The sequence below is a fragment of the Prionailurus bengalensis genome, chromosome E1 (assembly GCF_016509475.1).
Source record: "Prionailurus bengalensis isolate Pbe53 chromosome E1, Fcat_Pben_1.1_paternal_pri, whole genome shotgun sequence".
Lineage (NCBI taxonomy): Eukaryota > Metazoa > Chordata > Mammalia > Carnivora > Felidae > Prionailurus > Prionailurus bengalensis.
The window spans coordinates 13712665-13732858 of record NC_057347.1 but is presented as its reverse complement, the minus strand read 5'-3'; the positions used below and the strand labels follow the sequence as shown (position 1 = coordinate 13732858).

Sequence of the window (20194 nt, the reverse complement as noted above, 5' to 3'; positions counted from 1 at the left end):
TGCAGGTGCCCCTCAAATATAATTTTAAATAGGAATTTTAAATGCTAATTGAAATAAGTCAGTCAGAGAAAAGACAAATACTATATGATTTCTCTCATATGTAGAATTTAAGAAACAAAACAAACTACCGGGGCGGGGGGGGGGGGGGGCGGGGGAGAAGGGCAAACCAAGAAACAGACTCTAACTATAGAGAACAAACTGATGTTTACCAGAAGGGGGGTGGGTTGGGGATGGTTAAATAGGTGATAGGGATTAGGAGTACACCTGTTGTGATGAGCACTGGGTGATGTATGGAAGTGTTGAGTCACTAAATGGTACACCTTAAACTAATCTTACACAGTATTTTAACTAACAGTAATTTTAATAAAAATGAAAAAAAAGGAATGTTCAACTCTTAAAAAAACTAAGAATTTTAGCAATGAGCATCCTCATGTTTCTCTTGACTTGAGTATAAATGCCTCCCTTCTCCCGTTATGAAATTAGCTTTTTAATATATATATATATATATATATATAATATCATGTTACTGAAACATCAATCGATTTTCCAATTAATGATGATTTTTAATGAGAAATGGGTTTTGAATATTGTTAAATATCTGAAGCTTTCCCATTATTTTTCCTAATATGTAATTTCCTAATTGAAATTTTCATAATGTGTATTATTCTTTGCACTCCTGGAATAAGCTCCATGTGGTGAAGATATTGTCTTCTTTTAATGTTTTATTGGCCCCTTCTCATATTTTTTGAGAATTTTTGCATCAAGCCATATCATCTGTGGTTTTAGTTTTGTGCAATATTTATCAGGTTTTAAAATCACCAGTACACGTGCTTTAAAAATGATTTGGAAGGTTTTTCCTTTCTGTAGCCTGAACGAACAACTGTCCTCAGAGGATATCTATCTTGCTATCTCTTTCTTCAGGATAGGGAAGACATAATGTTAGAATAGAAACACTTCCTTTGCTCTGCTTTTTGCCCAGGCCCATGGCCCAGTGCCACACCATTTAACAATGTCCAGGACCTCCTGGGAAGGCATGAACAGAACGTGATAGCTGTGATTTATATTACTGTCATCTCTCTTTGTGAATTCCTTGGCATTTTTTGTAATGGCATTGGGTACGTTTGGATGTATTGAATGATGGTGATGAGAATGGGAACCTAGATAAAGGACCACTTCTCTCTCCTGGTTTAAAGCATGAAGATGAAGTGAATACTTCACGTGTTGGGCTTCACATGTGGCCAGGCACATAAAATTGCTCAATAAATTGTAGATAAGAATTCATTATTTTCATAAATAAAGGACAGTAATGATAAATATTCTTTTTAAAGCACAAAGAATAATAAAGTTTGATACCATCTATTTGAGTCTGTGTTTCTCCCCTCTGCTCTGTAGCTCACCTATTGCTGTGGCTAATATTTGTCAAAATCCTGGTCATGTCTCCTGCACACATCCCGACTTCCTTAGATATCTCTCCTTAGTATTTCATATCTTCTCTATGGGCCAGCTGTTGAATCAATGAAACATATTAGGCATCGGGAAAGCTGGGTTCAAAATCCTCATTTGTTCCTTCTAATTGAAAGACATCAGATAAGTCACATCATCTTTCAGAGATCTGGTTTTCTTGTCTGTAAAAGAGGGCCATTATTACCTATGTTGCAGGACTGTTTTGAATATTAAAAAAGACAATTGTATATGTGATATAAAATACATATGCACACACATTTTTTGATGTTTAATGAATATCCAATTTAATAAATATTTGGTTCTTAATTTTTCTGAGGCTACATGGCATATTGAACTTCCTTTGCAGCACTCATCACTTTGTTCCTTATGAAGGCTACTGTTTCATTTTTTTCCAAACAAGTATTTGTGTGACCACTCAAGAGTATAATTGCAATGCACTGAAAATATACAGTGCAATGGTCTTTGACAGCACATTGAGAGAGACACATAGCCTGACTTGCAGGGACATCAGTCAAGATTGTACAAATTTCTTCTTCCACCAGAATCTTTATTCTCCATTATGGAGCATTTTCTTGAAATTTAGACATTCTACAAGAGTCCACTAGATGATCTCATCTATTTCTAAACTTTCCATGTATCAACTCCACTCTGATTCATGCTCTGTTAATTTTGCTGCTATGTTTCGTATCTTCATTGTACAATTTATTAATACTTCCATGAGATGTCCCCCAGGAACCGTTTAAAATCTGCCCCAAGTGCAAATAATTTTTAAAAAATCATTCTCTCCTTCACTCTTTTTATTACAGGCATCCTTTATTGTTATAAAAGTTATTGTATTCTATTTTTTCTATGTCCTCATTACTTTTGCATCTAGATTCTTTGTCTATATCTTCATTGTCTCTTCCTAGGGGGCTCTGAGATGCCCGATTAAATTCTTGGTCTCCCCACTCCACTACTCCCTTACTGCTTTCTCTCTGTCTCTCCAATCCTGGATTAAAGACAAACCCCCCTCATTGCTTCATGCAGATCTCTTCTTCTTTTTAATGTATCTACGTATGTCTATCTACCTATCCATCATCTATGTATTGATTAATTCATAAAGAGAAGTACTGTATTTTTTTAAAGAAAAATATCGTAAACACTCATTGACCCACCACCCAACATGACAATTAGGACTTTAGTAATAACCTCTATATGTTGCTATCCCCTTCCATTTTCTTCAGTCTTTCCTCTTGGATGACCTTTCATCTTGAATCCTATACTCATTGTTCTCATGTTTTTGTTTTAATGCATTTTTATTGCATCTACGTCTATTGTCACAAAGTGTATTTTTGGTTCTTTAGTTGCTAATAGCCTTATCAAAAGGTTATCAATAATAATCTTTTGGGATTTACATATTTCAGTTTATATTATTATGAAAAGATTAACCAGATTGCAGCAAGACTCTATGGACTCTTCAGAAAATAAAGGATTCCTCGGCTGGTTGAGCGGTTGATCCCAATTAGAAGGACATTGTGTTGATACCACATACTGGGCTGCCAGGAGGCCCATGCCTGTAGCCATGTCTGGGATGCATTAGTATTTCCATGAACAGAAATAGAATAGAAACTATGTCAACAGCCCTTCCCAACACACCCAAAAAGACAGGAAGTACTACTGAGGAGTCAGATCCCCCAGGAATGAAAGTTGGGGTCACTTCAGCAGGTGAGGACCAAGTGGCAGAAGGTTGGCAGCTTTTCTCAAAGACCTGAGCACCAGATATGAAATTCTTCTGAGCTCCCAGGTCCTGGGAGCACCACTGTTTCCATTTAGAGCCTTCTGTTCTAATGGAAGTAACTTCTTCCTGTAGTTAATAACTTTAAGGTTACACCAGCATCCATCTTTTATTTCTTGTAGTCACTTTCAGAATACATGAAAGTATCTAATTCTTTGTTTTAAATCATTTGTATTAAGAAATAATGGATATGTTTGTTTATTCCTTTTTTTAAAGTGTTTATTTATTTTTGAGAGAGAGAGAGAGAGAGAAAGAAAGAGAGAGAGAGAGTGCGAGCAGGAGAGGGGCAGAGAGAGAGAGAGAGGGAGACACAGAATATAAAGCAGGCTCCAGGCTCTGAGCTGTCAGCACAGAGCCCAGTGCGGGGCTTGAACTCACGAACTGCAAGATGATGACCTGAGTTGAAATCAGATGCTTAACCAACTGAGCCGCCCAGGTGCCCCTATTCATTTGTGTTTTTTTTTTTTTTAGATTCTACAAGTGAGTGAAATCATATGGCATTTGTCTTTCTCAGTCTGACATTTCATTTTGCATAAAACATTCAAGGTCCCTCCGTGTTGCTGCAGATGGTATGATCTCATTCTTTTTAATGGCTAATATTCCATTATATATATATATATATATATATATATATATATATTGCATCTCCATATCCATTTGTCTATCATTGGGATGGGCAAAATGAGTAAAGGAGAGTGGGAAATAGAGGCTTCCAGCTATGGTAGGAATAAGTCACAGGCATAAAATGTACAGCATAAGGAATATACTCAATGATATTGTAATAGCATTGTATGGCAACAGATGGTAGCTATACTTGTGGTGAGTGTAGGGCAATGTATAAAGTTCTCAAATCACTACCTGTATACTTGAAACTATGTAACATTGTGTATCAACTATACTGAAATTAAAAAAATTAAATAATAAAAATAGTGGGTATGATTTCTCCTTCTTAAATGGATCAAAAGTAGGGGTGCCTGGGTGGCTCAGTCGGTTAAGAGTCTGACTTTGGCTCAGGTCATGATCTCACAGTTCATGAGTTCAAGCCCCATGTTGGGCTCTGTGCTGACAGCTCAGAGCTAGGACCTGCTTCGGGTTCTGTGTCTTCCTTTCTCTCTGTCCTTTTCCTGCTTATGCTCTTTTTCTCTCTCTCCAAAAAAAAATAAAAATAAAAAAAATGGATCAAAAGTAACTTTCAGAAATAGCAGATATATGATGGATGGGAACGAATGTCAAACTGATCATGCCTGATCACTACATTTATTCAATTGCATTCCTTTATTTCACCTCCATGTATTTATTGGTTGCACTTTAATGACCAACATTGGAAGAAATAGAGTGATGTGTTAAGATAGGTCTTGCCCTCAAGGTTCACAAGCAAAGTAGGGATGATGAAGCATGATAGTCCAATTGACAATAGTCCAATAGACATTTCAATAGGGACTTACAACCTTCAAAGCATGAAGTACTGTTACCCTCACACCCTATGACAGACAAGGAAGACATTCTTATTTTTATTATTTAGATACGGAAATGAAGTGCTAGTCAGTAGCGTAGCTGGGACATGATCCCAATATTCCTTTGCTGTAACTCTGAAAAAGGAACACTACATCTACATATCTATAATCTCAATGGGATGTCTCATGAAACTGTTACAAGATCTGATAAGACTTCAGTGGATGGAAACAAAAGTGGCTTCTTGGAGGGGGAGGGGATTGCAGCTGGATTTTCAAGTGCAGCCTAATTGATGACTGCATTCCTCAATATGTCCTCACTTGGTTATGAGGAGAGTCTTTTGCTGAAGAGTTTTCCCAGGGCAGCCTTCATGTCTCGGTTTCTCAGACTGTAGATGAAAGGATTTAGCATTGGGGTCACTGCAATGTACATCACAGTTATCACTGCGTCCTTCAGGCTATAACTAGTCAGAGGGCGGAAATACATGCCCATGACTGTCCCATAATACAGAGAAACAACTGTGAGGTGGGAGCCACATGTGGAGAAGGCTTTGAGCACACCCTTGGTGGATGGAACCCATAAGACTGTGGAAAAGACCCGGATGTAGGAGATGCTGATGCATAGTAATGGCACAGAGAAAATACCAACCCCTAGGTACATCATCTTCACATTAAAGTGAATGTCAGAACAGGACAGCTTGAGTAAAGAGGCAGTGTCACAGTAGAAGTTGGCTACTTCCTGGTTGCCACAGAAAGACAGACTAGCTGTGAGCAGAGTGTGGGGGAGGGCATTGGCGTTTCCAACCACCCAAGACCCAACAACCAGCAAGACACAAGTCCGTGGGCTCATAATTGTTGTGTAACGAAGTGGGCGGCTGATGGCCACAGCACGATCATATGCCATCACAGCCAGGATATAGCTATCTGTGTTAGACATGTCAATCATGAAATACATCTGTGTTAGACATCCTCCAAAGGAGATGGCTTTGCTGCCCAAGACATGGTTGGCTAGCATCTTTGGGATGGTTACAGAGGAGAATAAGATGTCAACAAAGGAGAGGTTGGCAAGGAAAAAATACATGGGGTTGTGAAGGCGAATGTCAGAGTGAATGGCCAAGATGATGAGCAGGTTTCCAATCAATGTGATGGGGTAAATGAAGAGAAAGAGGATGAAGAAGAAATTTTCCTGTTGTTGCTGACCAGTAAGTCCCAGGAGAATGAAACCAAGGGCAAAGGACTGGTTATCTCCTCTCATGGATCCTTCAGCAGAAAGGGAAGAGGAATCCAGCATTATTAGTAAACTTATTGTATGTAATGATATTCTAAACCAACATTTTTAACTTCTGTGGTTGCTGTGTCTATACTTGGGTTACTAAATGCATAGATAGCCAATACGTTCTAGGGAAAATCCCTGTTTGTCACTGGACCTAATTTCTCTGTGTTAGAAAGTTTGTTAGGCTTTGTGGAAAAATTATATATATGTGAAAAACAGTTTATCCATTTAGTCATATATGACATAGTCTTTACTCTGTAATACCTTACAACTTAATGGAGAAGGAAGAATCACATGATAATTTTATTACACATGGAAATGAAAGGACAGTGTTTTGGATTCTTTGCAAAAACTCTCCAATGCAAGGGGTGGTTAGTACCAGGGTACCGTGAACAATTAGATATTGTTCCACTGTCCAGACTGATGGTGAACCCAGAGCCAGGAGGTAACCAGTGTCTGTCTACATTGGCATGGAAAGTTGTAAATCACAGGACCACTGGAGTTAGATTGTAACAAAGGAAGAATTGGTGTTTACTCTCCAGGTAGCCAATTTTGAAAGTAGATATTCACCACCTCCTTCAATAGATTTTATCTTTATTCCAAACCCTTAAATTTATGGAATCAAGTTTTTCTCTTTGACCTTGCCTTACCTCTTTTTATTATATCCTCTGGTGACCCATCCAACTCCATTGTGGCTTCATCTCCTGCTTAGTAGACTCTAGGTATCTGTGGGTAGACTGTCTTTTCTTCCCATATTTCCATGCACAGTTATCCTACCAACATGTCCGACTGAGCCTCATCCTCTGCACATCCTCCCTGAGTAGACAGCAAAATGCTTGAGAAAGAGAACGATATCTTATTTTCATCTCCCTTCCAGAGATTATTTAGAATATTAGTTTACACACCAATATGTCTGTACTCAATAGTTTGAATATAGCCAGGTTTATTTCATGGGTTCTCCCAAGAGGGATGCTACCAGACATTGTCACTTAGGTTATCCCTCACCTCTACACCTGATCTTGTTGATTCTTCCTTTTAAATAATTCATACATAAGTTTTCTTTTTTATATGTACATAAATTTTATACTTATTGTTTCAGTGCTTTAGCTTTGACCACCATCAATTTCTACCTGAAATATTGTAGTGCTCTCTTAATTGTTTCTCTGCTGAAGAAGGTTCCCTCCTTTCATCCACCTGGGCTCTGAGGCATACTAACTGTGCTAGAGACTACCAGGATATTACCTGAATCCCCTTTGTTCTTTTCTTCCTGGGCATTCCGCTAGATTGCATACCCAGCCTCCCTTGCGCTGGCGTGTGGCAAGTGACTGAGTTCTAGCCAATCCATCCATGTTCTGCTCTTCCTCCAAGTTCTCTGTCTCCTTGGGCCAGCTGGATGTAAATGGCCAGGAGGCTGACGGGAATGGTGGAATCACAGGTGGAATGAGCCTGTGTCCCTAGTGCTCTTCATGCAGGAAAGCTACCCACCACCAGGCACACCCACTTGGACTACTGTACAATAGAAAAATAACTGTATTTTGTGTAAACTATTGCATATTTTACATGCATTTGTTACTGTGGTCCAGGATATACTAAGTAATTCACTAGATTTTCTAAAGAGACCTGGACTCAATAATTAAATCTATCTGTAATTACTTTAATTACCAATTCTCAGTGTCTCCTATAGTACACATTGAAATTATATGGTTGGCAAGGGGAAGCAGCTAAAATGATCTCCCTCTAAAAATGATATGCATTTTTAAAAAATCTCTGCACCTAAATGAATTTGATTTTCTCTCTTAAATGCCCTTTCTCCTGTACACAAAGGACCATATTATTTCAGGGTTGGGAGGGTTCAATAAATGGGATGGCTCAGAAATTATGGTTAGCTGAAATGGTAGAGAAGTATAATATTTTAGAGGCAGTGTGTTGGTAACACGACAGACTTAGCTGATGTTGATAGGTATATCCCTATTAAAACATATAGACAATCTATATTAATTATTAAAGGAAAAGAAAAAACACAGAGCTAAATCTAAAAGAAAGAAATGGTATTACAGAGGTAGGAGAAAGAAAAAGAACTCAGAGCAGGAGCTGTAAGCTAGAGCCGATGCTGTGGCATCTCTGGAAAATCTGGGCAAAAATCCATATACATCAGGGAATTTATATTGAGACTTTGGCATAAGTGCTGGAAGCATTGTCCTATCTAGGGAGAGAACACTAGAAGAAATTTTTGCCATATAAGAATTGGAAGAAAAAGAACAAAATGGAAAGAATTCACAGAAAAATATGATTGTCTACAGAAGAAACCCATGAGACTCCCTATATGAATTAAGAATATTCAGAACAATTATTTGCTATAAATCAATGTTGAAAAATCAATACTGTTGATACACTTTAAAAATACGTCACAAAATATTATCTCTAAAAGATTCCTATTCCCCATAGAAACAGAAAATTTAAGGAACGTAGAAATAATTCTAAGAAATGAGGTCCATAAGTCAGAGAAAGACAGATATCATGACTTCACTTATATGTGGAATTTGAGAAACACAACAGATGAACATAGGGGAAGGGAAGGAAAAATAAGATAAAAACAGAGAGGGAGGCAAACCGTAAGAGACTCTTAAATACAGAGAACAAACTGAGGGTTGCTGGAGGGGAAGTTGGTGGGGGGATGGGCTAATGGGTGATGGGCATTAAGGAGGGCACTTTTCAGAATGAGCACTGGGTGTCAGATTAGAGAGATGAATCACTGGGTTCTACTCCTGAACCCAAGACTACACTGTATACTAACTAACTTGAATTTAAATGAAATAAAATAAAATAAATAAAATGAAATGAAATAAAATAAAATGAAGTCCAAGACTGGATTATAAAATTACAAAACTTTGCTGAAGGACAAGAAGAATACCATAAAAAATGTGGACTTAAGCAACGTTTATGGAGACTAGTGTTTTAAATATGTCAATTCTCTTCCGTTATCTAGGCTTTGTTGCAATTCCTGTCAAAATACCACAGGTTTCTTTTAAAAATGGACCTTAGTAAAATGACCCAAATATTCATGCATGAGAACAAAGAGCAAAGAAGAACTGATACAACTATAGGAAGAGCATAAGGAGAGAGGAATGCCCTATAGCTATGGAAATTATTTCCCTTGGTACTTCATGTGGTGGATTAGCTCTGGCCATAGGGACTGACAAATGAATCTGTGTAACAGACCAAGAAGCCTAGAAATAGATCAAGTATTTCTTAGCAATCGGTAGATGACATGGTTGATTCAGAATCAGGGGGTGGTTGTGCTAACTGTTGGTAAAGACTGCTGGGACAACCGGGTATCGTACATAACAAATGACACAAAGAATGAGTCCTAATGGATTGACTGTGGAAAGCAAAACTTCACCAACTTTAAAAGAAATATGTTTATGATATCAGGCTAGGGATTGATTTCTTAATCCAGACACAACGTGCACAACATATCCGAGAAAATGTTGTGACATTTGTCTACTTGTAATTTAAAACATTTGTATGGGGGCGCCTGGGTGGCTCAGGTCCTGATCTCGGGGTGGCGGGATGGAGCCCCACGACAGAGAGACGGACTCCTTGCTGAGTGTGCAGCCTGCTGAAGATGTTCTTCCTCCATTTCCTTCTGCCACTCCCCACCTGCACTCTCTCTCCCTCTCTCTAGAAAGAAAGAAAGAAAGAGAGAGGAAGAAAGAAAGAAAGAAAGAAAGAAACCAAGTAAAACATTTGTGTGAAACATACACATAAAGAACGACAAATCATGGACTGGAAGAGGTATATGCTGCACACATATCAATAGGACACTTGTTCACAATACAGAAGATTCCTACACACTAAGAAGTAGAGCAAAAACCCAGCAGGAAGTAATGGCTTGAATTAGCAAGTCATAAAAAAACAAGTCATAGAAGAATATAGAAATGTTCAAACAAATTAAAATAAAATTCAATTACCATCCTCGTCTTGGAGCAGCTGTAAAGTCTGACAGTTCCAACTGCTAGGGAAGAAAAATTCATTTTATCATTGGAAAGCAGTTATCCCATATCTAGGAAAGCTGATAATTCTTACACCTGTGTTCAAGAAGATATTCAAAGGATGTATATTTTCATACGGAAAATTTAGTAATGGATAAGTTATTTACAACATTAGCTCATTAATATTGTTCAACACGGATTGTATTCCTATGGAACAACTTTTAAAAACCATAGTGTGATGGGAAAAAACAAGTTGCCATAAGATGTTTAGCATATTACACAATATATGTAAATACTAATTTTTAAAATATTTTTTAAATGTTATTTAAATTCCAGTTAGTTAACATATAGTGTAATAATGGTTTCAGGAGTGGAATTTAGAGATTCATCACTTACATTTAACATCCAGTGGTGCTCATCCCAACAAGTGCCCTCCTTAATGCCCATCACCCATTTAGCCCATCCCTCAACCAACACCCCTCCAGCAACCCTCAGTTTGTTCTCTGTATTTAAGAGTCTGTTAAGGTTTGTCTCCCTCTCTGTTTTTATCTTATTTTTCCTTCCCTTTTCCTATGTTCATCTGCTTTGTTTCTTAAAAATTCTACATATGAGTGAAATCATGTGATATTTATCTTTCTCTGACTGACTTATTTAACTCAGCGTTGGGTTGCTGTGTTGTAGGTAGCCCTATTTTTAATTTTTTGGAGAAACCCCTATACCGTTTTTCAGAGTGGCTGCACCAGTTTGCATTCCCACCAACAGTGCAAGACGTTTCCCCTTCCTTCCTCTGCATCCTCACCAACATCTGTTGTTTCCTGAGTTGTTCTTTTAAGCCATTCTGACAGGTGTGAAGTGGTATCTCATTGTAGTTTTGGTTTGTATTTTCCTAATGATAAGTGATGTTGAGCATCTTTTCATATGTCTGTTAGCCATTTGGATGTCTTTGGAAAAGTGCCTGCTCATATCTTCTGCCCATTTCTTCACTGGATTGTTTGTTGAGTTTGATAAGTTCTTTATAGATTTTGGACACTAACCCCTTTATCTGATATGTCATTTACAAATACCTTCTCCCATTCCATTGGCTGCTGTTTAGTTTTGTTGATTGTTTCCTTTGCTGTGCAGAAGCTCTTTATCTCGATGAGGTCCCAGTAGTTCATTTTTGCTTTTGCTTCCCTTACCGGTGGAGACATGTCTAGTAAGAAGTTGCTGTGACTGAGGTCAAAGTGGTGGTTGCTTGTTTTCCTCTCTAGGATTTTGATAGCTTCCTGTCTCACATTTAGGTCTTTCATTCATTTTGATTCATTGTTATGTATCATGAAAATGGTCCAGGTTCATTCCTCTGCATGTCACTGTCCAGTTTTCCCCAACACTATTTGCTGAAGAGACTTTTTTGCGTTGGATATTCTTTCATGCATTGTTGAAGACTACTTGGGCGTAGATTTGTGTGTCCATTTCTTGGTTTTCTATTCTGTTCCATTGAGCTGTGTGTCTGTTCTGGTCCCAGTACCATACTGTTTTGATGATTGCAGCTTTGTAATACAGCTTGAAGTCCAGAATTGTGATACCTCCAGCTTTGGTTTTCTTTTTCGGGATTGCTTTGGCTATTTGGGTTTTTTTTTTCTGGTTCCAATCAAATTTTAGAATTGTTTATTCTAGCTCTGTGAAGAATGCTGGTGTTATTTTCATGGGGATTGCATTGAATATGCACATTGCTTTGGGTAGTATTGACATTTTAACAATATTTGTTCTTTTGGTACATGAGCATGGAATGATTTTCCATTTCTTTGTGTTTTCTTCAATTTCTTTCATAAGCTTTCTATAGTTTTCAGTGTACAGATCTTTTACATCTTTGGTTAGGTTTATTCCTAGGTATTTTATCCTTTTTGGTGCAATTCTAAATGGGATTGATTCCTTGATTACTCTTTCTGCTGCTTCATTATTGGTGTATAGAAATGCAACTGATTTCTGTACATTGATTTTATATCCTGTGACTTTGCTGAATTCGTGTATCTGTTCTATCAGTTTTTTGGGGGGAGTCTTTCAGGTTTTCCACATAGAGTATCATATTGTCTGTAAAAAGTGAAAGTTTGACTTCTTCCTTACTGATTTGGATGCCTTTTATTTCTTTTTGTTGTCTGATTGCTGAGGCTAGGACTTCCAACAATATGTTGAACAACAAGGGTGAGAGTGGACATTTCTGTAGTGTTCCTGACCTTAAGGAGAAAGCTCTCAGATTTTCCCAACGAGGATGATATTAGCTGTGGGTCTTTCATAAATGGTCTTTGTGATCTTGAGGTATGTTCCTTCTACCCCTACTTTCTTGAGGGTTTTTACCAAGAAATGATGCTATATCTTGTTAAATACTTTTTCTGCATATATTGAGAGGATCATATGGTTCTTATCCTTTCTTTTATTAATGCAACATGTCACACTGATTGATTTGCAAATATTGAACTAGCCCAGTAGCCCAGGAATAAGTCCCACATGATTGTGGTGAATAATTCTTTTAATATATTGTTACATTTGGCTTGCTAATATCTTGTTGAGAATTTTTGCATCCAGATTCATCAGGGATATAGGTCTGTAATTCTTTTTAGTGGGTCTTTGTCTACTTTTGGAAATAAGGTAATGCTGGCCTCATAGAATGAGTTTGGAAGTTTTCCGTCCATTTCTGTTTTTTGGAACAGCTTCAAAAGAATAGGTTTTAACTTTTCTTCAAATGTTTGGTAGAATTCTCTTGGGAGGCCATCCAGCCCTGGACTCTTGTTTGTTGGGAGGTTTTTTATTACTGATTCAATTTCTTTACTGGTTATGGGTCTGTTCAAATTTTCTATTTCTTCCTGTTTCACTTTTGGGAGTTTCTAGGAATTTATTCATTTCTTCCAGATTGCCCAATTTGTTGACATATAATTGCTCATAATATTCTTTTATTATTATTTTATTTCTGAAGTGTTGGTTGTGATCTCTCCTCTTTCATTCATGATTTTATTTATTTGAGACCTTTCCTTTTTCTTATTGATCAATCTGGGCAGGAATTTATCAATTTTGTTAATTCTTTCAAGGAACTAGCTCTTGTCTTCACTGATCTGCTCTACTGCTTTTTTCTTATCTTGATATCATTGATTTATGCTCTAATCTGTATTATTTCCCTTGTTCTGCTGGTTTTGAGCTTTATTTGCTGTTCTTTTTCCAGCTCCTTTAAGTGTAAGGTTAGGTTGTGTTTGAGACGTTTCTTCCTTCTTTACAAAGGCCTGGATTGCTATTGCTATTTTCCTCTTATGACCACCCTTGCTGCATCCTAGAGGTTTTGTTGTCGTGTTTTCATTTTCATTGGCCTCCATGTACTTTTTAATTTCTTATTAATTTCTTGGTTAGCCCATTAATTCTTTAGTAGGATGTTCTTTAATGTCCAACTTTTTGTGGTCTTTACAAATTTTTTCTTGTAGTTGATTTCAAGTTTCATAGTGTTATGGTCTGAAAATATGCATGGCATGATTTTGATCTTTTTGTACTTGTTGAAGGCTAATTTGTGACCCAGTATGTGATCTGTTCTGGAGAATGTTCCATTTGTACTTGAGAAGAATGTGTATTTTGCTGCTTTAGGATGAAATGTTCTGAATATATCTGTTCAGTCCTTTCAAAGCCATTCTTTCCTTCTTGATTTTCTGCTTAGATGATCTGTCCACTGTTGTAAGTGGGGTATTAAAGTCCCCTACAATTATGGCATTATCATTGGTGAGTTTCTTTTTATTTAAAAAAATTTTTTTAATGTTCATTTATTTTTGAGAGAGAGATAGAGTATTAGTGGGATAGAGGCAGAGAGAGAAGAGACATAGAATCCAAAGCAGGCTTCAGGCTCTGAGCTGTCAGCACAGAGCCCGACACGGGGCTCAAACCCACAAATTACGAGATCATGACCTGAGCTGAAGTCGGACGCTTAACTGACTGAGGCACCAGGCATCCCATCAGTAAGTTTCTTTATATTTGTGATTAATTGATTTATATATTGGGTGCTTTCAAGTTGGGGGCATAAATATTTACAGTTGTTAGATCTTCTTAGTGGACAGACTCCTTACTTATGATATAATGAGTTTTGTCATCTCTTGTTCCAGTCTTTGTTTTAAAATCTAGTTTGCCTGAGATAAGTATGGTTACTCTGGCTTTCTTTTGATGTCCATTAACAGGATAGATGGTTCTCCATCCCCTTACTTTCAATCTGCAGGTGTCTTTAGGTCTAAAATGAGTCTTTTGTAAGCAGCATACAGATAGGTCAATTTAGTCCATTTACATTTAGAGCGATTAGTGAAAGGTATGAATTTAGTGCCATTGTATTGCCTGTAGGATGGGTGTTTCTGGTGATGTTCTCTGGTCCTTTCTAGTCTTTGTTGTTTTTGGTCTTTTTTGTTTTGTTTTGTTTTGGTTTGGTTTTTTCTCCACTCAAAGTGTCCCCCTTAAAATTTCTTGTAGGGCTGGATGAGGTCACAAACTCCTTTAGTTTTTGTTTGGGAAACTCTTTATCTCTCCTTCTATTTTGAATTATAGTCTTGCTGGATAAAGAATGCTTGACTGCATATTTTTCTGATTCAGGACATTGAATATATCCTGTCATTCCTTTCTAGCCTGCCAAATTTCTGTGGACAGATCTGCTGTGAACCTGATCTGTCTTCCCTTTTAGGTTAAGGATTTTTTCCCCCTTGCTGCTTTCATAATTCTTTCTTTGTCTGTGTATTTTATGAATTTGACTAGGGTATGCCTTGGCGATGGTCAGTTTTTGTTGAATCTAATGAGAGTTCTGTGTGCCTCTTCAATTTTGTTGACTGTGACCATCCCCAGACTAGGGAGATTTTCAACTATAATTTGCTTACATAAACCTTCTTCCCCTTTTTCTCTCTCTTCATTTCTGGGACTCCTATGATATGGATGCTATTCGTCTTTAATAAATCACTGAGTTCTTTAAGTATTGTATCATGATCCTTTTGCCTTTGTTTCTCTTTTTTTCAGCTTCATTATTTTCCATAACTTTATCTTCTATCTCACTGATTCACTGCTCTGCTTCATCCATCATTGCCATCACAGCATCCATTCAAGATTGCATCTCATTTATAGCATGTTTAATTTCAGCCTGACTAGTCTTTAGTTCTTTTATCTCTACAGAAAGGGATTCTCTGGTGTCTTCTATGCTTTTTTCAACTCCAGCTATTATTTTTATAATTGTGGTTTTGAATTCTAGTTCAGATATCTTACTTATATCTGTGTTGAGTAAATCCCTGGCCATCATTTCTTCCTGTTCTTTCTTTTGGAGTAAATTCCTCCATTTTGTCATTTTGCAGGAAGAAGAAAATTAATAAAGTAAAAAGCAAAAAAGTGAAAACAAAACAAAACAAATCAAATAAAGGAAGCTAGATCCTAGGTGTGCTGCAGTCTGTTTGTTGGGTAGTAGAAACTGGATAGACTAAAGAAAAAAGAGAAAAGGGGGAAAAAGTTAAATAAATTAAAAAAATTTTAAATAACAAAATAGAATAAAATAAAATAGAATAAAAAATAAAAAAGAATTTGCTTTTTCTATATCCAAGAAAGAGGAAAAAAAAAAAAAGAAAAGAAAAAAGAAAACAACCTAAACAAAACCAGAAGCAAAGAAAATGAATGCATAAATGAACCAGCAAACAGAATAAAACCTGAATGAAGTTACATCCGTTTCCCCTAGAAATGAAACTTGGCTGCACACTATAGTCTGAAGACTAATAAGCAGGTGGAAGGGATTTGTACTGGTCTTCTGGGAGAGGTGCCTGGAAGATATCGGTGGGCAGACTTGGTGAAACTGCTCCATTCTCCACTTGGTGACGCTGCTTAGCTTACTGGGGTTGATCTGTGTGATGTGCGCATATGAATGCATGCTAGAAGTGAAAATGGCTTCATCCAGCTCTCTAGTTTCTGGCATAAGAAGCCTGTGCCTTCACTGACTCATGACCTAGCACCCCTCCTTTGTCTCAGGCCTCCATCTGCTCCCTGCCTTTACCCTATCCATGTCCAAGCTGTCAGCCTCCCAGGTGGTACCTCCCTCCAGAGTTTTATCTCAGATGGGGTTGTGTTTCAAAACCCCACACTTCAGAGAGCCCCATGGCTCAACCTGCAATGACTCTCTGGAGAGGGTCTCCCCAAGCAATGACCAGATGCTGGCTTATCCCAGAAAATATTCCTGTGATTTTGCAGTGGCAGAGGCCCAGAGTTTATGGCAAATAACAACACACAGCCAGCCCCAGGTTTTGCTGCCTTCTGATGTCTTTGTTCCAATGTCAGTAAACATGGCTGCTCTCTGGTCTACAGGGACTTTTGCCTATGGGGAGGCTGTATGGCCTCTACAAAATGCACTCCAAGCAGGGAAACTGCTTCTCCCAGTGTGGCACATGGGAGACCCCACTGCCTGCTCTTGTGGAGTCTCCCTGCTGCCTCACCAGAGCACCACCAGCACTGAGCTCTGAACCTTCAGACTCTGTGCTCCACTGTTTATAGAACCCAGGTTGTATTGAAACCCTCTCCTTTTCCCTCATCAATGGTTTTGGGGAACAAATAGGAGTGCTTGTCCTGCAAGATCCCGATGCACTGCACTCTTCCCCATTCTATTTCTCTCCCTGTCCTCTCTCTGTGAAAATGCTCCTATCCTCCATGGTTCTGAGCCTTTTCTCTACCCCAATTACTTCTCTGCACATAATACCTAACAAGTTCTCTGGCTAAAATTATGCAGATTGTTGCATTAATACTTGTGTCAATTTCCTAGGTGTTCAAAATGGTTTGATGCTGATCTAGCTGCATTTCAGGAATGAGACTAGCTCAGGGTTCCCGTACTACTCCACCATCTTAACTCTAATATATGTGGATTTTAACACATAAAATAATACATGCATATGCAGGTAAAGTGCATACATCCTGAATGGGAATATGTTACCCATTGTAGAACAGCAGTTATCTCTAGGATGAGAGGGATAGCATTCTCTCATATTCACCTTGCACGTCATTTCCATACACTTACTTCCATCCTGTTCACTTTCCCCAAAGACTCAGAGGAAAAGTATCCATCCATCTATCCCATATGTTCTCATCCTAGTTCTCTTCCATTTCCTCAGCTGTATTGCCCCACCAGTCTTTCAGTTGCAGAATTTGCTCTCTGCAGGATTTCCCTCAAAACCAGATGCTTCCCACTCACCATTAAACATGTTACGGTCCTTTCAGTCATTCAGTGAATGTTCCTCAATCTTGTAACTCTTTCTAGCTACCGCATCATTTCTTATCTATTTTCTTCCTTTCTCAGGCAGGCTTCTTTATAGAGACATCTGCTTACTGGACCCTAAATTATATCTACACTAAGCAAAGGTGATCACGTGCATCTCTTCAAAATAACTCAGTGTCTAGCATCACCTAACAGATGGAGTCTAATTTCCTTACCATGGAGAAAATTTCAAAGACAAAGTATTTATATATATATATATATATATATATATATATATATATAAATGTATATATATATATAAATGTATATATATATGTATATATTTGTCATTTAGACAAAAATGAGTTCTATATCTTTATTAGGACCACAGGATGCAATCAGGAAAAAAAATCAGTCTGGAAAAGAAGTTTGGGTTAACATCATGGAGGATTTTGAAATAATGTGACCACTTTGTTCTATATTCATTGGCAAGTATGATCAGTATAGTAGATGTGGGCTGCATTAATTGTTTGTGGCAACAGGCATAGGCATCTTTTGGTTTAATATAAAATTGATATTTAGATGGATAAATAAAGTGATCAATAGGGCAACATTTCAAAGTGACAATATGGTGGTACACAGAGACACCTCAAGGAGATCAAATTAGAAAGTGAAAGAATGGGGGCGCCTGGGTGGCTCAGTTGGTTAAACATCCAACTTCAGCTCAGGTCATGATCTCATGGTTCATGAGTTCAAGCCCTGATCAGGCTTCCGTGCTGACAGCTCAGTGTGTGTGTGTGTGTGTGTGTGCATGTGTCTGCCTCTCCCCTGCTCATGCTCTCTCTCTCTATCAAAAATAAACATTAAAAAAATTAGAAAAGAATAAAGTGAAAGAATGTAAGAAAAGCAGCACCTGAAAAGCATGAGGTTACAATCACTGCAGGAACTAAAGAAACAGGGACCCCAAGGAAAGGAGTGCTTAGCACAGGGACTGAGGATGTAGAAGCACAGAACAAGATGTTGGGGTGATCATGGGGAGAGATGATTCCTGCAGAAGCCCAGGAGAAAGAGGTGACAGAATCTTATCTTCCCCAGAAGAGGAGCAGGACATGCACCAACGTGAATGCCAGAGGCAGTGACAGTCTCAAGTTCCCTGGAAAGACACCCAGTTCCCGGGCAATGCTGGCCACTAATTATTCTTCCTGGGAAGTGTTTGTGCTCTGAGAGCACAAATGAGGGTGACGGTGCCAAGGACAGTCTTTCAGGGAAACAAGAGGCAAAATGCCTCCTGCTGGCATCAGTGGTAGCAGAGAAGACCAACAAAAGTCCTCTGTGTGCTTTGGGTGTCCCTGATAGTTCAGGCCATCAGTACTTTGACAATGAAGTAACATACTTTTCTGAAGGGGCTGTTAGCAAGCACTGCAGAGTGTGGGAGGGCAAGATGGGTTTGGAGCTCCCCTATGAGACACTGGGCTCTTGCAAGTCCACACACACACACACACACACACACACTCATGCACGCACACACTCACAAAACTTCAGGAGTCAGAAAGGGCTTAGACCTGACAAAACTAATCATAACTACCCCTTCCTGATCCTGTTTTCATGGATAAGAGGCCATAAGTAACCACTGTCAGAAGGGAAGGGATTCCTACCCCCCACCTTGTCTTTCCCTTTTGTCCACCAAATCTTGAGAATCGAATTCTAGAGCCAAGGTATGAGTCTTAGTTTTGCTCCTACCTACCTCTCTGTGTAACTCCAGGCAATTCCATTCACCATTTTTTTCATCTGATAAAATGACAAAATAATTTTCCTTACCTCTGGGGGTTTTGTGAATGTCAAAGGAGATAACACAGGTAGTACAGTTGTTGGCTCTGTATCTTCTGATGTCACTGTCATAAAGAATCTTCAACATCCACAGGAGCTGGGAACTTCACTGGGGAGACAGATCAAATGCTGTCAGCAAGTGCCCTGGTCCTGTGGCCTTCACTCCTTTTCCATGAGTGGGAAGTTTACAGCCAGTGTCTAGTGTTTGTTAGCATTCATTCTGGGGGACAGGCTTGCTGGATGGTGAATCTTTTGTTCTAGGTGCGGAGGAGATAGGGCTGGGATGTCTTGTAAAGAGGAGGCCCTAGCTTTCCATATGTGGAACAGATAGCAGGAGCTCTCGTGGATGGAGCCTGAAGATGAGGACTCTGGTTTCTTCTTCGGGGAAGAAAGGTATGTTATAGCATCGAGAAAATTGTGCATATTCACCAGGTTATTGTGTTTTGACAAATGACTCCCCCAGGTGTTCATTCAGGCCTAAGCACAAATAATCATTGAGACATAGTGACACACTCCTATACTTGTCTCCTGAGGGGACACAGTGGCTCTCAGGGGTAATCTTTCCCACAGTTCTCTTCCAGAGGAAGGAGAGGCAAGATGGTGTCAGGCAGGTGTCTCTATGGCCCCAGCCCTGGGCTGACTTATTCTAGCCTCTTTGTTGGAATGTGGCCCCCTCTGCAATTCAACACAAACGTGGAACCACCACTTAGGATACAAAGACTGTGTGACAGCTAGTCATTGTTCCCGATCCTTCTTCCAAGTTACTCTAAAGGTTTTGTGGTGTTAAGTGTGCAAGGATAAAGAATTCGATTTCATCTTTTCTCTAGGATTTGACTTGAGAAGAGTTATTGTAGGTGCTATACTTTATGTAGCATGCTGATGGCATTCACAGAGATGGATGGGACTTAGATGTTTATCTAGTCTGCTTCGTGTATGTGTCACATTTATAACAGGCTTGATTGAGGATAATTATCCTATAACTTAGCCCCTTCTGTGTCAGAGAGGTCACTTCCTTTCTTAGAGGGCTGTGGTGAAGTCTGCGAGCTCTGGCTGGGTCCCCATCCGGGCTCTGCCTCTTACTGTCTATAACTGACCTCAGACAGTTATTTAATATACTTTCTCATCGCTAAAATAGGAGTGCTACCTATTTGCTCCTACTACTAATATGCCCATAAAGTTTTTATGAGGATCAAATGAGTTAATCGCTTA

The 20194-nt window shown here is 38.7% G+C and overlaps 1 protein-coding gene across 1 annotated transcript; it reads right to left on the bottom strand.

The window, feature by feature from the left end:
• Positions 1-5014: 5014 nt before the first annotated feature.
• Positions 5015-5944, bottom strand: LOC122484719 (olfactory receptor 1A1-like). Its single transcript, XM_043582669.1, has one exon. It carries the CDS (start codon positions 5942-5944, stop codon positions 5015-5017), a length of 930 nt encoding a protein of 309 aa, XP_043438604.1.
• Positions 5945-20194: the final 14250 nt, after the last annotated feature.